Source organism: Lepisma saccharinum, chromosome 1 (assembly GCF_977018435.1).
Source record: "Lepisma saccharinum chromosome 1, izLepSacc3.1, whole genome shotgun sequence".
NCBI lineage: Eukaryota > Metazoa > Arthropoda > Insecta > Zygentoma > Lepismatidae > Lepisma > Lepisma saccharinum.
Genome location: NC_139229.1, coordinates 17343203 through 17363172, shown reverse-complemented (window position 1 = coordinate 17363172; position 19970 = coordinate 17343203). Strand labels below are relative to the sequence as shown.

At 37.2% G+C, this 19970-nt stretch overlaps 1 protein-coding gene across 3 annotated transcripts in view; it reads right to left on the bottom strand.

Moving 5' to 3' along the window:
- Window positions 1-1752: 1752 nt before the first annotated feature.
- Window positions 1753-19970, bottom strand: part of LOC145993200 (uncharacterized) — a 776759-nt gene continuing 758541 nt past the window's right edge. For all 3 annotated transcript variants that reach the window (XM_083129421.1, XM_083129420.1, XM_083129422.1), the window contains 5 exons: window positions 18310-18460; window positions 14731-14953; window positions 13585-13714; window positions 7375-7507; window positions 1753-3079 (listed from right to left, as the gene is read on the bottom strand). In XM_083129421.1, coding sequence (XP_082985547.1) covers window positions 1989-3079; window positions 7375-7507; window positions 13585-13714; window positions 14731-14953; window positions 18310-18460 — 1728 coding nt within the window. In that variant the 3' untranslated portion in view covers window positions 1753-1988. The remainder of the gene's footprint in view (window positions 3080-7374; window positions 7508-13584; window positions 13715-14730; window positions 14954-18309; window positions 18461-19970) is intronic.

Genomic DNA, 19970 nt, shown 5'->3' with positions numbered 1-19970 from the left:
TATTATTCTTTGAAGATATTCTTCTTTTAAAATTACATATAGACCAAAGATAGAAGTGTCAATTGATGTAGGGTGTCTCAATGAAAGTCACTATCTATTGTGAAAAACAGGTTTCAAGACATGAAAAATATATGTAAATATAAGTATATGGTGCAAAGAATTAGTGTTCCACATGGCGACCATCACTGCGACTGCGAATCAATTAAATTCGGCACACACAGGAGATGTACATGTGTGTGTGTGCCTAATTTAATTGATTGACATCTCTATGCTGGGAGGTACCAGGCAACATTGACATCTACAGTGTTTCAAAGGCAACAGATCCCATTGCAGTAGCACTTGCAGGGACGATTTCACACAGATAAAACAGCACCAGCGAAAAATCAGGCGAAGCCAGAATGGAACGGTATGCCAGAGACCCAGCTTCGAGTGCTGGTCGAGCCTGCATTTTTTGCTGAAAATCTACGTAGTACATCTCCTGTGTGTGCCTAATTTAATGGATTGGCACTTCCATGTTTATCTTATTTGGTTTGAAATTGGATACAACATTTTGCACAAAGCAATTAAAGTTTTGTAAAGACACAAATTTTGCACTAAAGATACACCACTTTATCACAGCTTATCATTTTTTTTCTAATCTAATCTAATGTCATAAGAAAGAGATACTGTTTGACCAGCGATCCGAGAGCTCCAGTTGGCAAAGTGCCAAGAAAAAGGGGAAGTTGGCGATAGGAAGGCAGGCGCGAGAACGCCGCTCGCGGTTGCACGTTGAACAGTGTTACCAATCTGCGAGGATGCTTATCCACCAGAACATAAGTAACGAAAACCGAGGGACATGCACAACCATTTCCTTTGTCAATTTTAGGTTCACTGTTGGTATTGAAGAGTTGAATCTCGATTATTGTTATTGTTATTGTGCTGTGCTATGCTATTTTTTTTTTTTTATATATAATATAAAGACCTTGTGAGTAAAATTGTCGCAGTGAATGAATGGATGTCTAAACACTGCAGGCAAAAGTGACAACATCGCTTTACGGAGAAACAGGTGGTGGCCATGGACGAACGCAGGATTTTTTCCAGGGGGCAAACAAGGCACATTTTCTCCAAAAATAGTGCTGTTCCCTAAAAACACATTGCTTAAATTTGATTGCTTAAATTTGAATTTATGGTGATCATGCAATAATTAACACACATTATTGTGGTTAAAATGAAATTATACGTGCCAAATACATAATTTTTGGATGACTTTCATTTTTCAGGGGGGTGTCCCCCCCTGCCCCCCCTTCCGGATGCCCATAGTGGTGGCTCGAAACCAGATACGGGTCCAGTCAGCTTCCTCTGGGGTTGGGTCAAAGATGCCGAACTGGCGCTACGTTCAAGACTTCAGCTTTTGCAAAGATGCCTCTCCACGGCCAGAGCACTTCCAATATCTTGTGTCAATATTCTCCGGTTGGCAACATTGCTCTCTTTCCTCACGTGACACTCGCGGTGCTTGCGTTTCAGAGAAGCGGTTCCGCAAACTCCCCCAATTTACGACTGGACTCTTCTACTTCGGGCATGCGCAGAAAACTCGAGAGCTCTCGGATCGCTGGTTAAACAGTAGTCACTTTTGAGACACCCTGTATAGAATAGAAAAGCCACTCTCTCCAGTTCTGTCCCCTCCAAAATAGCTATTTACCTAAATACTGTGGTGTTTCTGTATTTATAAAAACATGGCAAGTATGTATATATTTTTTTAAATAATTAGAAACAAGTTACAATAATTTATGATTTATGTTTACATACAAATGGTAATAAAGCTAAAAAGTACAAAATGTCTTTCTTGGTTTCAAATACAACACACTAAGTTATTGATGACAATGGAATGACAAACATACATATACTGTATATGCATCCACACACCCGTACACAATAATTTACCTTTAGAAAATCTGACCAGTTATTATTGGCAGTCTGGTTCTGCTGGTTGTAAAGGACAAAATGAAAAATCAGGAGTGATTTGGTGAGTTTTTCGGTGATTCAATTAAAAATACATCTTCTTCCTCTTGAATGTGGACTCTGAGACCAGTCTTTTTCTTCTTTGTTGGCTGTGTGTTGTTGTCCTTAGCTGCTTGAGTATTCCTGTTTAATAAATAGTCGAGATCGTGCGATATCCTATCCAACATTCCTTCCATGTTTTCTGTCGATGCCGGCTTTTCCCTACCCTCTGGTTGTTTTCTTTCCATTGTACTTGCGCTCTGAACAGTCCAACCACTACTAGAGGATCCGTCGGACTGTTCCTTGGAAACTGAACTACCCATGTCATCTGACATAACACTGGATTGATCGGAAACAATTACGGATGGGCACTGGTCAAAAACACAGGTCTTCTCGCCAGGTTTCGGAATGACATTTGCTGCAAGATCTATTGGTACTTCAACTTGAGTAACTTCAAATCTGTGTTGCTCCACGTCAACACTACAGGTCAGAACTGCCGGGGTTTCTTCCAGGCATCTACTCTGGGGAACAAGTTCAACACATGCTCTAATCACCACTTCTGGCGAGTCCCGAATGTAACACCGTCCAGGCTCCGGTTTTAACACTTCACTACTGTCCCGCGTCATGTAATGCCCTCTTAGTTTCCAGTGCTCAATACCCTTAAGTAGCTTTGCATCATGTTCTCTGTAATCCGATAGGACATGAACACCATTTGCACATTCGGTCATCTCGATCTGGTTTTTCTCCTTATTGTATTTCTTAGGACTGCTATCGTAACTTTCCAGGTTAATATCAGTTGTGGTTTCATCATTGACTTTTGTTCCGTTTGACTTTTTCTTCTCCTCCGAGTCATCACTACCTTCTTGGACATAAGTTTCTTGAGTGCTGGGTGGTTCACTTGGTGGTGGCACTTTACTTGTTATTTTAACCTTCACATCTGATTTTATGAGGCTATCTTCAACATCCTTTCCTTCAATGTCGCTCTCGGTTTCATTCAAATCATGGGCAGTGGTGGTAGTAATTTCAGTGGTTTCCAGGACTGTCTGCATTGGTTGAATATCACTTTCACCATCTCCAGCCCCGATGTCTTGTTTTGTGAAACCTGAAATGTAAACAAGGTATTAAAATATGTTTCAGTTATAGTGAAACTACTTTTTTTTCCAACACTTTAATAGTAGTAGTATATCATGTTATGAAACAGTGGGTCAAGCTGTAACAATACTATTACTAATTATTTTGTAACTTTCAGACTAATTTTCAAGGGTAAAAATGCAGCATGAATTCAGTTTGGCATGGTAAACGCAGTTTAAATATTCTATAGATAAGTTTCGTATTACTGTGTTTGTTCAGGTTGTCACGAGTATGATTTTTTTTCTTGTCCAGGACAACTGCAACCTTTGTTAATGACAGTAATGATCCTTCAAAATTAATTGAACAATCAACAAAAACAGCAATCTGGAAATAAGAAACTTTTCTGTACATAATGACTACGTTTGTTTACTATATTCTGAATGTCTGTAATTCAAAGGTGTTTTGGTACACTCTTGGGGAGAGAGAAAGAGGGGGGAGATGGTCCTTTTTTTCTTTCCTCCTACTTTTTCACAAGAAAGATGATATATCTTTTTCTCTCTCCCCTCTCTATTTTTAACTATTGAGAGCTGAGAAACAGAAATCTATCTATTTCTCTCTCCCTCCAGAAAAGGAGGGAAAACGATAGGTGAGAGAAAGACTGTTGCTTTGTCACTCTCTATCTCTGTTTTCCCTCTCTTCTCTGTCTAGAGAGGAGGGGAAAATAAAGAAGAAGAAAGAGAAGTTTCTTTCTCATTTTTCTTTCTTTTTTTTGTATTTCTCTCACTTTAACCTTTAGGAGCCCAATCGTCTCAATCGAGATGCTCTGTCAAGGTATAACTTCGCTATTTTTGGCTAGAATTTAGATTTTCTTCTTTCATGTTGTTGTTAACACATGTATTTAACAGAAATGATTGTTGCACGTTTTATTTTTTTTATGAAAATGGCGGGAAAAAGGAGACTTCTTTTTTGTGTCTTTTTTCAAGGGAAAAATTTTGCCGACAAAGGAAGGCTGGTTTTGTTGTTCTAAAGCAATGCATTTCCCTCACCCCTGGAAACTGCATTGGAAGGAAGTTTGTATATCGGTACCCGAGGTCAAAATAAATTTTCCCGTGCGGGAGCAAATGGAAGTTGGTGGAGGGGGAAGAGGAGTTGTTGAAACTGCATTGTAATAATCTAAGTACAAGGCACCCTGAGGAAAAAGCCTTTCATTTCAATGTAACCCTGCATTTAGCTGAAAACCGAAGCTTGAGACAGTGGCGAGCAGGCCTTTCGTTTCAGGGGTACAACTCGCGTTACATTGGTCATATGATAATGATGCAAATATTTTTCTGTTTCTTACATGCGATAATTTCTATGTGCATGTTGACCTTTTCATGTCCTTTTTTTTGGGGGGGAGCCCCATTTATTTTTTAAAAAAAAGATTTTTGGGGGATTCCCCCTTCCTCCTCCATATATACGCCGAATGTGCATAAATTTTATATCGTCTGAATCTGCGATTCATTCCGCGTACAAAGGTATATCATTCATCTCTGTAGGGCAATTCGCCTCTGAGATAAGTCATTTTAAGGTACCGCTGCATTTTGAAGCTTGAATCAGTGGCGTGTTGACCATTCCTTTTGGGGGTACATCTCGCGTTACATTGGTCATACGATAATAATGCAAATATTTTTGTGTTCCTTACATGTCAGCAATAATTTCCATGTGCATGTCGACACTGCCATGTACTTTTTCTTGAGGCAGGGGGGAAATCTCCATTTTTTCCCGAAATTTTGGAATTTTGAGTGTTCTCCCCCTCCCCCCACCACATATATGCCGAATTCGCATAAATTTTATATAGTCTGAATCTCTGGTTCATTCCGCATACAACGATATATCACTCATCTCTCTAGGGCAATTAGCCTCCGATCTACACTCATTTAATTGAAACTCTGCATTTTGCTCAAAATCGGCTCGGGCATCAACCACATCATGTGAAAATGGCTTTGGGCTCCAAAAGGTTTTAAACTTTCCTGCAGAAAAAAAGAGAAATACATTCCATCTCTCTCCATATCTTTCTTCCTGTTTTTGTATCTCTGTCCTACTCTCTCTCGATTAATGATTTTATCTTTCTTGAACTTTCTCTGTCTCTCCCAAAGAATGAGAGATAGGGGAAGAAGAGATCATATTGTCTGTTCTCTTTCTGTTTATCACTCTCCTACTTCCCCCTCCCTTACTGTTTCTGTCTTACATTATCTTTGTGTCTCTTCTAAAGAGTGAGAGGATGGAAGGAAAGAAAGGAGAAGAGAGAGAAGGAAATTAGATCCCTTTCTTCCTCTGCCCCCCTCTCCTGCTCTTCCTCCATTTCTCTCTCCAGAGAGAAAGGGAAAAAGAGATGCGAGAAAGACCATGTTCTCACTTTATTTCCCCTATCCCCTTCTCTCTCTATAGAGAAAGTGAAATTAGGAAAAGGAAAGAAAGGAGAAGACAGACAGAAAAGTTTTTATGTCACTCTTTTTCCTTCTTTCCCTTGTCTCCCCATCTTGGATGAGAAGTCTTCCTTCCTTCCTTTTCCCTTCTACCATTCTCACATTCTCTAGAGAAAAAGAGAGGAGAAAGAAGGGAAATAACGAAAAAAGAGGATATTTTTCTCTTTCTTCCTCTCCTCTCTCACACCTATGTTTTTCCCTTTTTCTCTATCTTTCTGGAGAAAGAAAGAGGCAGTAATCCACTATACACCTTTCTCTCTCTCTCTTTGTTACCTCTTATTTTCTCCTAACTATCTTTCTGGAGGGAGAAAGAGCTATATTTTTCCTTATCTCATTTTCCCCTCTCTCTCGTCAGAGATGGTTGGGGTAAAGGAGGAAAGAAAGATGAGAGAAGGTAAGGAGAGAGAGAGGAAATAGATTAGCCTTACTGAGCATAAAGTGGACTTAAAACACCAAATCAATCAATCATTCTCTCTCTCATTTTCAGAAACCTACTTGTATCTCACAGTCTTTCCCTTTCGTCTTTTCTCTCATTCTCTTTCACCTCTTTTTGCTTTTCTTTCTGAATGGAGAGAGAAAGGTCTTTTTCTCCTTACTCTGTCCTATTTCATTCTCCCCTCCTCTCTCTTATCTGAGAGTGGGGGGTGAGAAGGGAAAGAAAGAGAATGGAAGAGAAGTGGTTAGGAATGAGCGAGGACGTTACTTCTCACTCTCTGAGAGGAAGATAGGAAAAGGAAAGAGGAGGGAGAGAGACTTCTCTCTTCTTTCTTTTCCCTTTCTCTATAGAAATGATGGAGGAATACTCCCTTCTTCCTCTTTTGGGAGAAAGAGTAAGAGGGGAAGAGATAAAGAGAAAAAACATTCTCACACATCTTTTCTTCCTTTTCTCTCCCCCTACCTTTCTCTCATCCGAGAGAGAGAGAGAGAGAGAGAGAGAGAGAGAGAGAGAGAGAGAGAGAGAGAGAGAGAGAGAGAGAGAGAGAGAGAGAGAGAGAGAGAGAGAGAGAATGGAAAGAAAGAGAGAGAAATATATTTCTGTTTTTTTTCCTAACTTTCCTTCCTTCTTTCTTTCCACTTTCTCGAGAGAGAGAGGTGATACTAAAGTGAAAGAGAAACAAGGAGTAGAAAAATACACAAATACAAACAAAATAAAAATTAGGCTAAAAATCACTGTACCCTAACAGTTTTCAACCTACTAATTGCGAAGGTCCACTGTCTTCATCGTGTGAGGTTTTAGGGGTGTTTATATTCCTGGATTTTGCCTATTCCAACAGGCAGTGGCATATTCTCCATGTTATTGCATTTACTGCTGGTAAAACAACCCTTTTTTTCACATATTTTGTACATTTAGCTTTCATATAGTATGCAAACTTATTTAAAAACTTAAAAGACTGGTTTATGTACACCACTGATCGTTCTCCATTGCACCCTTCTGACAACCAGGTTTCCTCCTCAATTGTACGTGGGGAGGGTGAGGGAGCCAAAACGAGTTCCTATTTAAAAGCACACTGCCTGCGAGATCAGTTCCACCACACAGCATTGGCAGGAGAAAACTGCTCGTTCGTGCTTTCTGTGCCATGCTTGGCAGAGGCAGGGTTGCTACATGATAGGAAATTTCCCTTGATGCAGGGAAATCTAGGCCCAATTTTTGGAAAAAAGATTTTTTGTGAAAAATATGGAAAAGGTTGGAAAATTTGAAGTTGTCAGACTTCTGTTCTTGTTATATACTTGCATAAATAAGAATTGTTGCTGTCAACCAGGTCAAATTTTCATAATGCACCACTGGCTTCAGATCTCTGAAGAAGGTTCCACTATTTTTAACATACATCAAACTGAGTCGTAATAGTAATATTCTACTTACGTTTCAGAGCATTGCTCATAGAGTCTGAACTGTAATCATCTTCAGCAGCGTTTTCCAGTTTCAGTTTGAGCATCACCTGGATATGCAGAGGTGTTTCACTCTTTAAAATGTAACATAAGAAAATGATGAACCCCTGTAAAGAAAAGAAATATATTATTGTAATATTAATAATTTGCAAGATCAAATATGTAGGTTTGATTGATTGATTCAGTTTCTTTTACTTTACTTTTCTTCAACTTTTGGCTAATCACAAAGATGGGCATGAGTGATCAAAGGACACTCACAAAGAATACCCATGCTTAGGCTGGGATTTGATCCCGCTACCCCTGGCTTCGTAGTGTGCAGCGCTAACCACTCTGCCACGGCGGTCAGCTAGAATATGTTTATTAGGCATGATGAATACTACAGTTTCACTTGCTTTTAGCTACCAATTTTCCTTTTCAACTAGGGCTTCCCCGATGGCACAGTGGTAGCATGATTGCCTTGTAATCAAGGGGTCTTGGGTTCGATTCTGGTGGAAGGGCATAGTGGTTGGGGTTCCACTTTAAACTGTAGGTCCAGTCCCAATTAGCCTTACTATGCATAAAGTGGACTTAAAACACCAAACTCAATCAATCAAAATCCTTTTTAACTTTCAAGCTAGTGAATGTAATTCAGTAAAATTTGACAGGATGTATAAGAAACATGATGATCCGAAAGTAAATGTTGAAAGTGGTCACTATTAGCAGCAAGGCATGTCTGGACATGCCTCTGCATGTTATGGAAAGTAGTCACAGCGTCAGTTTCCCACTAAATGATTCTAACAGTTCCACAAGAATCCCTTGTGATCCTATCCCCTTCAGCATATTCCATGGAGCAGTAATCTGGTGATTCGAGATCAGGTGACCTCGGTGGCCGAAGTCCCTTAGAAATGACACTATCTCAGCCATACTGACATTAGAGGTGTGGCAGGTGACACCATTCTGTAATGCAACCACTTGTGTCGTCCTGCAATCATGTTTCTCATATACAAATGTGTGTCACAAATTTCATGGAATTAAATCCATTGTTTGAAACTGATGAGGGAAAAATCAGGAACCGAGAGTGAGTGAAACACCTCGTACTACTGTACAAATGAATGTGTATGCAGCCAGTAAAAAAAAAACAACAACAAAAAAAAAACAATATTCCAAAAAATTCAAATTATCTTGGTTTGAAATTTTGTTTCTTAAAAATACAGAGAACCACAAATAACAAACCTTAAAAACACCAGACAAAAGGAAGATGCAGCCAGTGGAGATGAAATTTTTAGGGAGTATATTGGGGAAAACTAAAAGGGATAGAATAACGAATGAGGAGATCCGACAAACAGTGGGTGTGGTGAAGCTTCAGGACAGGATAGATCAGGCACAGATGAGATGGTTCGGACACATGAAGAGGATGGATGCAGAAAGACTACCAGTAAGAGCTTACAATGCACAAGCAGTGGAATAAGGCCAAGATGTCCGTGGAATGAGCAGATAGTGGAGAGTGTTAGGAGAAGAGGACAAGATTGGAACACTGTGGAAAGAGAGGAATGGTGGAAGACCAGGAAAAAATGGAGAGGCTTGACTTCTATGCTGACCCAGCCAGAGGCAGGAAACTGCAAAGGATGATGATGAAAAACACCAGAGGTATAACAGAAGTGATGAAATAAGTATTAGGGCCACATATTTATGGTGAATAAATGATTAAAGTTTTCAGTACAAAAGCTAGGCACATTTGGGATCAAAAGTGTTATATAAAATGGCATTTTGGTGTTAAAATGGTGACTAAAACCCTAAATTTGATTAAAAACCTATACTTATTACCAGGGCTCGAAAAATCCCGGTCGCCATGGCGACTAAAAATTTCATTCTGGTGACTGTCATCTTTTGCTTTAATATGTACGGAATTTTGAAGATTCTAAGTTCAAATTGCAGTACAGCGTAAGTTAGCATTTTTTTTATCAACGTTGTGAACATTCCATAGATTCAGTAACAATTTCTTACTCTTTGTCCCCCATTTCCTGCTTTCTCAAATGATTTAGCGATGTTTTGAATACTGTGATACTCAGCTTCTTATACAGAATGTTTCAAATATTGCACAACCCAAACCTTGAAAATGTATATCATGAAAACCGTAAGAGATATTTACACCGGGTTTTCTGCATTATAAAGCCTCATCTATTGAGATATTTTTCATTGCATAAAATTATCAGTTTACGCCATACAAAAAATTAGATAAATTAATAACTGGCGGAAGGCAGGGTTAAATTTTTTCCAGAAATGAACTTTTGAGTGAGAAAAATATCTAAGAAATTATCGAAGGGTCGTAATTAGATGTCTGATGACTGATACTATGTCAATCTATCATTTACGACCAATATTTTTGTCATGTGCAATATTGATGGATTTTTGACTGACAATTTTATGGTTTGAGTGAAAAAGTGACATTTTTGGTACATATCTCCGTAGATGGCAACACAAGCAGGTCGAAATATTGTCAACAGACGCATGCAACATGTTCCTAAGTATTGGCCATACATTTACATGAAAAATCATAAATCAAGATTTTGTGCTGAAATTGAACTCTCGAGAGAATTCTAGACTGCCCTTGGTTATCCTGAATTCTCTTCGCTCACTTTTGCTGCTACTGTGCCGGTTTATTTGATTGATTCAGCATGGCGTATACATTGGAGCAACATGTGTGCTTTGCTGAAGAGTATTTTACTACTAATTCTTACACTCATGTGCAAGAAGTTTTCAAAGAAAAATACCCTGCTTCTGCTGTACCTCACAAAGCAACTGTTTCACGACTAGTCAACCACCAACAAATGATCCCACAAATTGTTAAGAGTTTGTATTTATTGTTGAAAATCAATTCTCAGATGTTCTATTCAAGTGAACAATGTTTTTTCAAATAATGTAATTGCTTTTATTTGGATAAATGCTAAAATAAATTTATTAACCCAGTGATAGCCTACATGATCCGTTTAGTGCAGAAAACCAGGTGTAAATATCTCTTAACACTTTCATGATATACATTTTCAAAGTTTGGGTTGCGTGACTTTTGAAACAATCTGTAGTATGCCCAATTGCTAGTAGGTGGTTTCCTGGCACCTGATTTTCAGAGTTGGCACCTAGCTTTGAAGAAAATTTTGCTTATAACACAAACATTTCCTTTCTAATAGTACACTTATGTAGTTAACAGGGTAATAAGTTTATTCCTGTGTAAAGGAGTTCAATTTTGTTTTTCAAACATTTACAGCTGAATTTATCAATTTTCCATGACTTGCATAACTCTTAGGATAATTCAGACTTCAGAAAGATTCGTGTCAGTAAATAAACTCCAAATTTCATGTTTAAGAGTTTATTTCGCATCATTTGATGACAAAACATGGTGGGAAACTGCACCTTACACTTTTCAAAAACATGAAAAATGAACATTACAATGGGTTATTTCACATTTGTGTTTTCGTCAAAAATGAAATATGCATGCCTCTACAACTTGTCACTTTTTGTATTCTGATTATTTTATGTTTATTATGTTTCATCAATCACAACTGCATGGATGAATAATGACTGATGTAATATGTAAGGCACCAAAAAATCATTTATGGCCAACCCAGATTTAACTTTAGGTTTCCTGGCTTTTCTTTACATTACAAAGTGTATTTTATTTTGTCTGTTATTCTTCCCCTGGAGAGGCCCCTGTCTGTTGTCACTTTGGTCTGAAAGATCACTATGATGATGAAATAAGAATTGAAATACCCATCCCTTACTCAAAGGAGGATACATTGAAATGTGTTTTGTGAAGCCAATGATACCTAACTCAATATGCATCATCCAGGTCATCTACTCATTTAGAAACCTGTTACGAATGCTGCTGGATTTATTTAACAAAATGGCATGAACTAATATTGTGAGGATAAGGAAATACATTAAAAGTGGGTAGAATTTAAACATAATTGTCAATAATTAGCAAAATGACATAAATTGCAAATCCACTTCTGCATGAATACTTATGAATTGCACTGCTTATTTTTTAAAGGAAGAGAATTGCAAATGCTAAATATCACTGCAGTAGCAGGTGAATTAAAAGTTTAGTCCATGTGATGTCCAAACTGTTAGGGACATTTCACAGCATAGCAGTATGACAGGTTGTATAAGCCTGTATTTCATTGGTTAAATCTTCAAGTTATACGTAACAGATCTCACACATTGCTTCAGTGTGAAATCTCCATTAAGAGCTTGAGTGATTTATAATAATGCAAATAAAAATCAACGAACTAATATACAAGATGGGGCAGAAACAATTAGATGCTTTAGATTTAACACCAATGACTCTGCTACATAACACAGCATATTTTTCGAGTACATTTTTGACAGGTTCCATAATGCCAAGCCAAACAATATTGAATTGGGGTATACAATTCAGGACTACTGCATCCATTGTCAGCAAGAAGCCTCCAGGTCTCCATTCCTTCCGATGTCAAAATGACCTCATAAAACATGAGCAGAGTAGTTATTTCTAAATAACGTTCCACAGCAAAAACACTCAATGCTCTTCCTATCAACCCTGCATGACGACTGAAGGCTTTAACATGCTCTACTCAGAGATGTGTGTTTTACCATGTCACCTACAAAGATGTCGGTATGGTACGGTGTCTAATTGGTTCTGCCCCATCCTGTAGATCCATATTGTAAGGCAGTACAGAATCTTGTAACATATAATGCTAAGGGCCGTTTTTTCAATATACAGTTAGCTCGTAACTGGAACTCTGGTGGCGATTATCTTTACTGCTACTTCTTGCAGTTACCAGCCTAACTGGAAGTTACGAAGCAACATGGCTGCCTCATGCAACTATCGAAGTTCCACAGCTGCAACTTCATTGTCAGATTAAACAAGATATGATTCATAAAACTGTTAAATTGGCACAGAAGAAAACTTGTTTTGTTTGGCAGAGCTTACCAATGTCCATGCAAATGTGGAAATGAAGCAGCGTAGTTGCTAGAATTCGCTTGGTGAGGTTGTGTTGGAGAATTTGTGACCAGGATATCTGGTCTACCAGGCGAGATAATCTCCAAACAGTAATTTGGTGCAGTGGTTAGCGACACCACCTTTCGGAGCATGTTGTGTTTTGTAATACAAATTCGAGTTCTTGTCACGGATCTTTTTTTTTTCATGTCAAATATTTAATAGGTGTGTTGCCTTCAATTCATGCTTTATTGTTGAATGATCTTCTTGGATAAATATTACAGTTAATTTTAAAATTATTTTTACTCGTCTGACTACCATGCTAAAGGTCCCGGGTTCGATCCCCGGCCGGTTCAAATCTGGGAACTTTTCTAACAATGGAAGCGGCCCCAGCACCCGCCCAGCGTCGAATAACATGGGTACCTGGGGGAAACCCTGGGGGGTAAAGGCGGTCAGGGGCGTGATGCTGATCACATCACCCCCACTCACGACCGGATCAAGAAAGTGTGGGGCATTACCCCCACACCCCCTATACGCCTTCATGGCATGGTGCTGTGCACAGGGGAGCACTTTACCTTTTACCTCGTACCTTTATATTTTTAGAACTTGACCTACAAAGCATGCTAACATGTTCTTTTTTTGCTCAACAAACATGCATAGAGAGGTACAAAGCATGCAGTCAAATGTACAATATCTACATATTAATAGTGTTTATATCAACAGACAGGTATTATTAATGTTTTGACTTTCGAGTTCTCCACGAGTTCTTCTACAAGAAAGTATCTGCGCTTACCCCTGATAACAGCATTTCCCCCACATGGAATTGAATTAACCTTTATTAGAAGAAAGCCATATCTGTAGTGCTTGCTTTCGTTAATTTATTTCGTAAGCATACAGAATGGATACACAGCCATTGTTCCAATCGTTTCCTATGCAATAGCGTGCTGTGCTTTCGAGCGGGGTGGGCTTATAGTTCTATATTTAAATGCCAGGCTGTGTGCCACTCAATGTGATTTGAAACTATACCAATAGATGGCATGCAGATCAATTCCCTATTTTTCCATGCTTCAGCATTACCAACATTTTGGAGTACAAAGTTAGGATTTGCTAACTGCCAGTTACTTTCACGTTGAAAAACCCAGTGCTGGTTAAGAGTGACGATTATATCCAGCTAACAGATAGTTAACAGAAATAATAACTGGACATTGAAAAACTGGCCCTAAGACTACTTACCAACAAGGCACTTGTAAAACTGAAGAAGTAGTGGAAGATAATGTTAGGAACATTTATGTAGAAAATACTGGCAGTTTCCATAACCACAGTAGTTGAGAATATTATAGCAGCACACTGCAAGAGTCCCACTCTGAAAATTAAATAGAATATATATTTCATGCTTTAAAAGAATATATGCAACACATCAACAATGTTGCTACTACAGGGTGTAAAAAAAGTCATGCAACCAAGAGTTTGTATTTACCTACGACAAATTTCAAATCTTTTATTTCATCTGGGTATTGATTGAATAACATAGTCAATGTTGGGCACACCTGGTACTGCCCTCTGGCATGACCAATGTTGCCAGTACACCTTGTAATAACATATGCCATAATTAACCCCATAAATCATCTGGAATCCACAAAATGCGCAAAAAATTATAATTCTTTATTCAATTCAATAAATACCCACAGAGACCATTGATACACATCAAAAATTGTTGTTGTTGCAAGCGACTCCACAGCTGTCTTTTATTCATGTTTTTTTTTTAACTTTGTAATAGAACTTTTCTACGCCTTAGTAACTTTTTACGCATACGAAATGTTCATGGAGAGAATAATTTTCTTGTTCAATGTTTTAAAAATATCCACATAGACAAAGTTAATATCAGTGTAAGTTTCATGTCTATTGATTTTTGTACAAAAGTTACAGACATTCAAAGTCTTGGTTGTGTGACTTTTTGGACACCCTGTATTTTCTTTCCAGCCCTCCTTATATTTTACATATTACATTTGTTCTCTCTATAGCTTTCATAAATATATACTAAGAAGCAACTTTTTTAAAACAACCTAGAATATTGAAAAGGATACATCAGCCAATTTATAAGCTATGCAAAAATATATTCATTAACTACAAAGGAAACCTGTTTTGCATTACACTTCTTGAAAATATAACAATTCTTTAAATATCCATGTTAATATATCATAAGAATATTTCAAAACAACAAACTGAACAGAATGGTAAGATTGTGCATTAATAGTATTTAACATTCATCCTAGTTCTCATGACACTTGGCTTTAGCTCTAATCAAGTTCCAACTTGTATTAAAATTTAGTGTGAAAATTAGCAAGCAAGAAAACCTTAATAGTATATCAGTTGCCTTACCTCTTCCCAATAACTTTACTTTTCCCTGTATTCATGGCAGCTAGTATTTTCAATTTTTGCATTACACTGTAATACAAAAATATGAACATAACCATCATGATTGCTGCAGATGCTACAAAAATATTAAATATCATGGTCCCACACACCAGCCACCAGGACTTGAGATGCCAGCCGGTTGAATGGTGAGCTAAGTGGTTGCAGAAGACTGCCAGCACTGGAACACCTTGAATGCAACAGGAAAGGATATTGCAACTTTAATAAAAATTGGGATAAAGTACAAAGAATTGTTCTGAATTTAATCACAATTTAAGCTATTTTTTTATATGTTATGTCAAGTTATAGACCAGATGAGATATGGAGAAGAAACTGAGCTCACAAGAGCTGCCATTCTTATCTTCAGAAGATAGGAATTGAACTATTTCTCAAAATAAATTAGAATAGCTTTAGCTCTTTAAATATTCTAGAAACAGTAACTTTTATTCAGTGCCACTATCATCTACTGATGTTAGCGCTTGTTAGCATAGGATTCCCTCAAGAAATGGTCAAGAACCTAAGTGAACATTATCATTCGTTGCCTGTAAAGAACTGCAAATTACTCTTTTGAGTTGTTAAAAAGGGGAATACAAGCCAGGCTTGTTGAAAATTGTGAGTGGGGAGGGAGGCAATGCATGGGAAAGGATTTTGAATGGGGATTTGGTGCACAAAGTTAAAATGTGGCCTTATTCAGGCCAGGGGATGTGATTAAACTCGTGGCTGATATGTAGGCCCTCTCCCAGTGCCTGTGTACTGAGGTGTTGGTGGATTGGAGTAAGGGGTGGATGATGGCTACCCAGAAGTGAATACATTGCTTCCTATCTGGCACACTAATGACCAGGGAATGGATATATACGTGGGTTGTAAATTTGAAAGTGGCACCACTGTCAGGAAGAGGTGATAACACCGTGCATGTGCTATGAGTCAATGAGCATTGTCATTTTGGGCCCATTTTGATGTGTGGAGTACCAAAAGTAGTTGGTGCAGTGAGTGCTGTTGTGTATAATCCTCTCCATGGCACGACGGAGAAAACTGCACTTGTTTTGTACACTGCACAACATAATTAATAGCAAAAGCCCAAACTACCTCTTTTCGAAATTAAACTTCAGAAGCAAAATTCATTCGTATTCAACCAGAAATGCTGCCAGTTTCAGCTTACCTCGCTGCAGAACTTCAGCTTATCAGGCCTCTTTCAGTTACGCAGCACCCAAAGCCTGGAATGCACTACCAAATCTAACCAAAAATCAAAATTTCAGACGTTTTCGCGATATGCTCCGTGAATCACTGATAAACGATCAGAAGCAGGGTAAATCAACTTATGAATAATGATAAATACTGTGAGTTGCCAGAATTTATTTTTTTCTTACTATCAACTTTCTCGACTTCAGTTACTTTATTATCTAATTCACTGCTAATATTGTTCCAATGTATATGATTTTATTCCTATTGTATTTTATTGTACTTTCTTGATCAATTTCTTTGTAATGTGAATTTATTTTAATTTTTATTTTTTATCTGTTCTATTCTATGAGGTTTCATTTCATTCCATTTGTATTTTATTGTACTATCTTGTTCATTTTCTTTGTAATCTTCAATTTTATTTTATTTTTATTTTAATCTGTACTTTTAGACCAGCAACAGCTGAACCTCGCCCAGCAATAAAGTCAATTCAATTCAATTCAATATACGAGGCTGAAATGAACACCATTTTGAGTACTGCTCTAAAACAGGGATTTTGGATCAAAATGTACGTGGCCCATGTCAAAAATTCATGAGAATGTCATCAATACGTGCATGAAGCCTATAGCAACAATACCTAGCCGTAACTGATGGTTGCACAATGGGTAAGTGCATTTTCGTGAGGAGATTGGGATGTGTCAGTAACAACATGAGGAAAATTGCATCATGCTAGGTTTCCACCAGATATTGTTGATATGGGCTTCATGCAATTATTGATGACATACATTCTTTTGAATTTTTGACACGGCCCACTTACATTTTCATCCAATATCCCTGTTTTAGAGCAGTACTCAAAATGGTGTTCATTTCAGCCTCGTATATACACAACAGCACTCACTGCACCAACTACTTTTGGTACTCCACACATCAAAATGGGCCCAAAATGACAATGCTCATTGACTCATAGCACATGCACGGTGTTATCACCTCTTCCTGACAGTGGTGCCACTTTCAAATTTACAACCCATGTATGTACTAAAAAAGTGTAAGATATGTAAATATAGATTTAGTTATTTTAATCAAAATATGGACATTGTATCTAAAGATATCTGTTTCGTGGTTACGCCGAGATAGGTAATTAACTGATAAACTTACTTTTAATTTTTTCGTGTAAATTTCTTTCGCGATCGATTTCGCCACCCATTTGGTGGCGAAATCATTCGCGAAAGGAATTTACGTGGAAAAATGAAAAGTAAGTTTATCAAAATATGGAATTAAATATGGACTTACAATTGGCAAAAATTACAATTTTCACTGAGCAAGCTACTCACCTAGCTGAATAAAATATACCTAGTATTAAGCTTAGCCTACATTACATTAACTGTAATGCAAAACCCAAACACAAAAAATTCATTACCAAACTTTCTTTTAAATGCTGAATCATGAATCTCCTATTGTCCCTAAAGACAGATTTGTATTGGCTGAAACTGCAATGAGAGTATACTTAAAATATGCAATGAATTTCACCGCAAAAGCTTGAGATTGCATTCTCTGTTGTTGAATGTTACAATGTTTTTGTGCCACTTTTTGCTAATTTGCAAATATGGGAATGAGGGGATATGATGAAATGGATGAATGGGCACTCACAAATATCCAGGCCAGGATTCGAACCTGGATTCCTGGTGTTGTAGCCTGATATGCTAACCACTCTGCCAAGGGGCAAACAGAGTACTAGGGATGGACAATATCGGAAATTTGATATTGCAATATACTGTCAAGAAAATATCGTCACAAATGATGTATTTTTTTTGTATCATGATATCAGCTATATATTGTCTCCATGATATATATCGCCAAATATCGTGATACTGTATATAATGCTAAAATATCATGACAATATATATATATATATATATATAATCAATCATCAAAATATCTTGACAATATGTCGTCTAGTTGATATTGCCCGGATGATATTTTTTCACACTACCGAGTACAAAAACAAAATTCAGGTGAACGGTAAACCTTTGGTATTTTACACAAGAAAAGAAAATGTGGTATAAGCATGAAAATGGAATATATGCCAGAAAATATTTCAAAATATGTATGTGGACATTATGTGTAAAAATATGTAAAATATGTGCTAAAAGCTAATATATGTAAAAATATGGATAATAAAAACAGCATTTTTGGAGCTTACATTGATTTTAGCATTGCATGAATATATGTATTTACATGTAAATCCGTTCCCAGCTAATGACACAGTGAAACTTCCATAATGATAAATCAGTAACTTCACACAGCTATACACCAATTACTATTCCGACATCAAATTACAAATCCCATTATTTTGATTGAATTAATTACCTGTAATTATGCTAACTACTGTTTCCTTGAGATGCTTAACGTTTGTAATCGGAGCAACTTCTGTGTAAACTATCAACAGTTTGCTGAGGTGTGATGACATCCCCACCAATAGAAAGGCTTCCAGACTTGTTGACACGTAAGGGTAAGATGCCTGTAAACAAAGAGTTTGTATAATTTAATTAATATTAATCAACTAATTATACTGGAAAATACAGATTAGTATACAAAAAATTAAGAATAATTTTTTCTCTTGTGGTTTGAATTTTTTCATTCTCATATTACAAATTATATATGTATTTAGTTAAAATTTTCGAGCAAAAATGTTGCTATGGGCCTGGTGAAACCAAACTATTGTAGGTGGCAGCACCCCTGTTGTCCCCTCAAGCTTTTGATGGGCAGTTTTCTCCCATTTAAATACATGTGGGAATTTGATGCTGAACATACTGCTATTACATTAAATTGCAAGTTTAATATCATCTTAACCTCAGAAATTATGTCTGAACATGCTGTAAAAGTAAGATTTTTGAAAAGACAATCATCAACAGACAAGATATCCGAACTCAAAAAAGCCTTAAAATTTGCACCACTTGTTTATGTCACTTGCAATTTTCACAATTTAAGTGCTTTATTGTTGTGAATCCTGTAAAGAATAATACATAATAATTCCGTGTAACTGTATTTTTATTTTGATAGTTGTCATTAAGAACTGACTTTTTTTTAACATGATATCATACTTTTCCACATGGCTAGTAAATATGGTCCTCTGTTTTATACATACACATTTACCAAGGAGAATAGTTATTACAAATCATTTTATATTCTGTTTCATGTTTCACAACATGCTTACGCACTTAATACATTTTTCTTTATAATTTCGGGAGTTTCACCAATTCCTACTCCCGCCGTTGAATTACACATACTGCCAACCACCAGAAAAAAACAAAGCATAGTGTAAAAATCTAAATTTTTGTATTATCGAACCCATGGCAGCTAGGGACGATCCAAACTACATCCAGTTTAGTGCTCTTTGTGCATAAACCTACTATATTTAGTTCGTTCTAGCTACCCTGTTGTTGCGCTTTAATATATTAATTCTTTTCAGGAGAATGTAATTTTCGGAAACTTATGACTTGCTACATAATCTTAAAGCTTTACTAAACCCATTTTTATTATTGATTTACACGAGAAATTCTTACCTTCGTTGAAAATAACGTTTAAATAGCCATCCCATCGCCCTCCAAAGCTTAGGGAAAAAATAACGAACAACATTCTTTAGGAACACAACAGGGGTGGCGCCGCCACCAGAAAAGTTTGGCAATGAACAGCCCCCTTTACCAGACTCGATTACATTCACAAATAATAAAAATGTTAGACATATGTAGGATTAGAAAGGTTATTAAACATGGCAGTGTGCAACACATATTTCCACGAAACACAAGTTCATTAGCTAAATCTCATTAATGTCTAAATAGCAACCCTTAAGGAGATTTCAGAGCAAAGTGACAAGCTTGAGGATTTCACCAATTAAATGCAGGCTTGTGCTGCCTGTTGCTTCGGTCTGCAATCTACCTTAGAGACCCGCTTGTCTTCACATACCCCAACTCATTTCATAATTAAGGAGTGTATCAACAATGAAAAAGATGCCATTATTTTTTAATTGC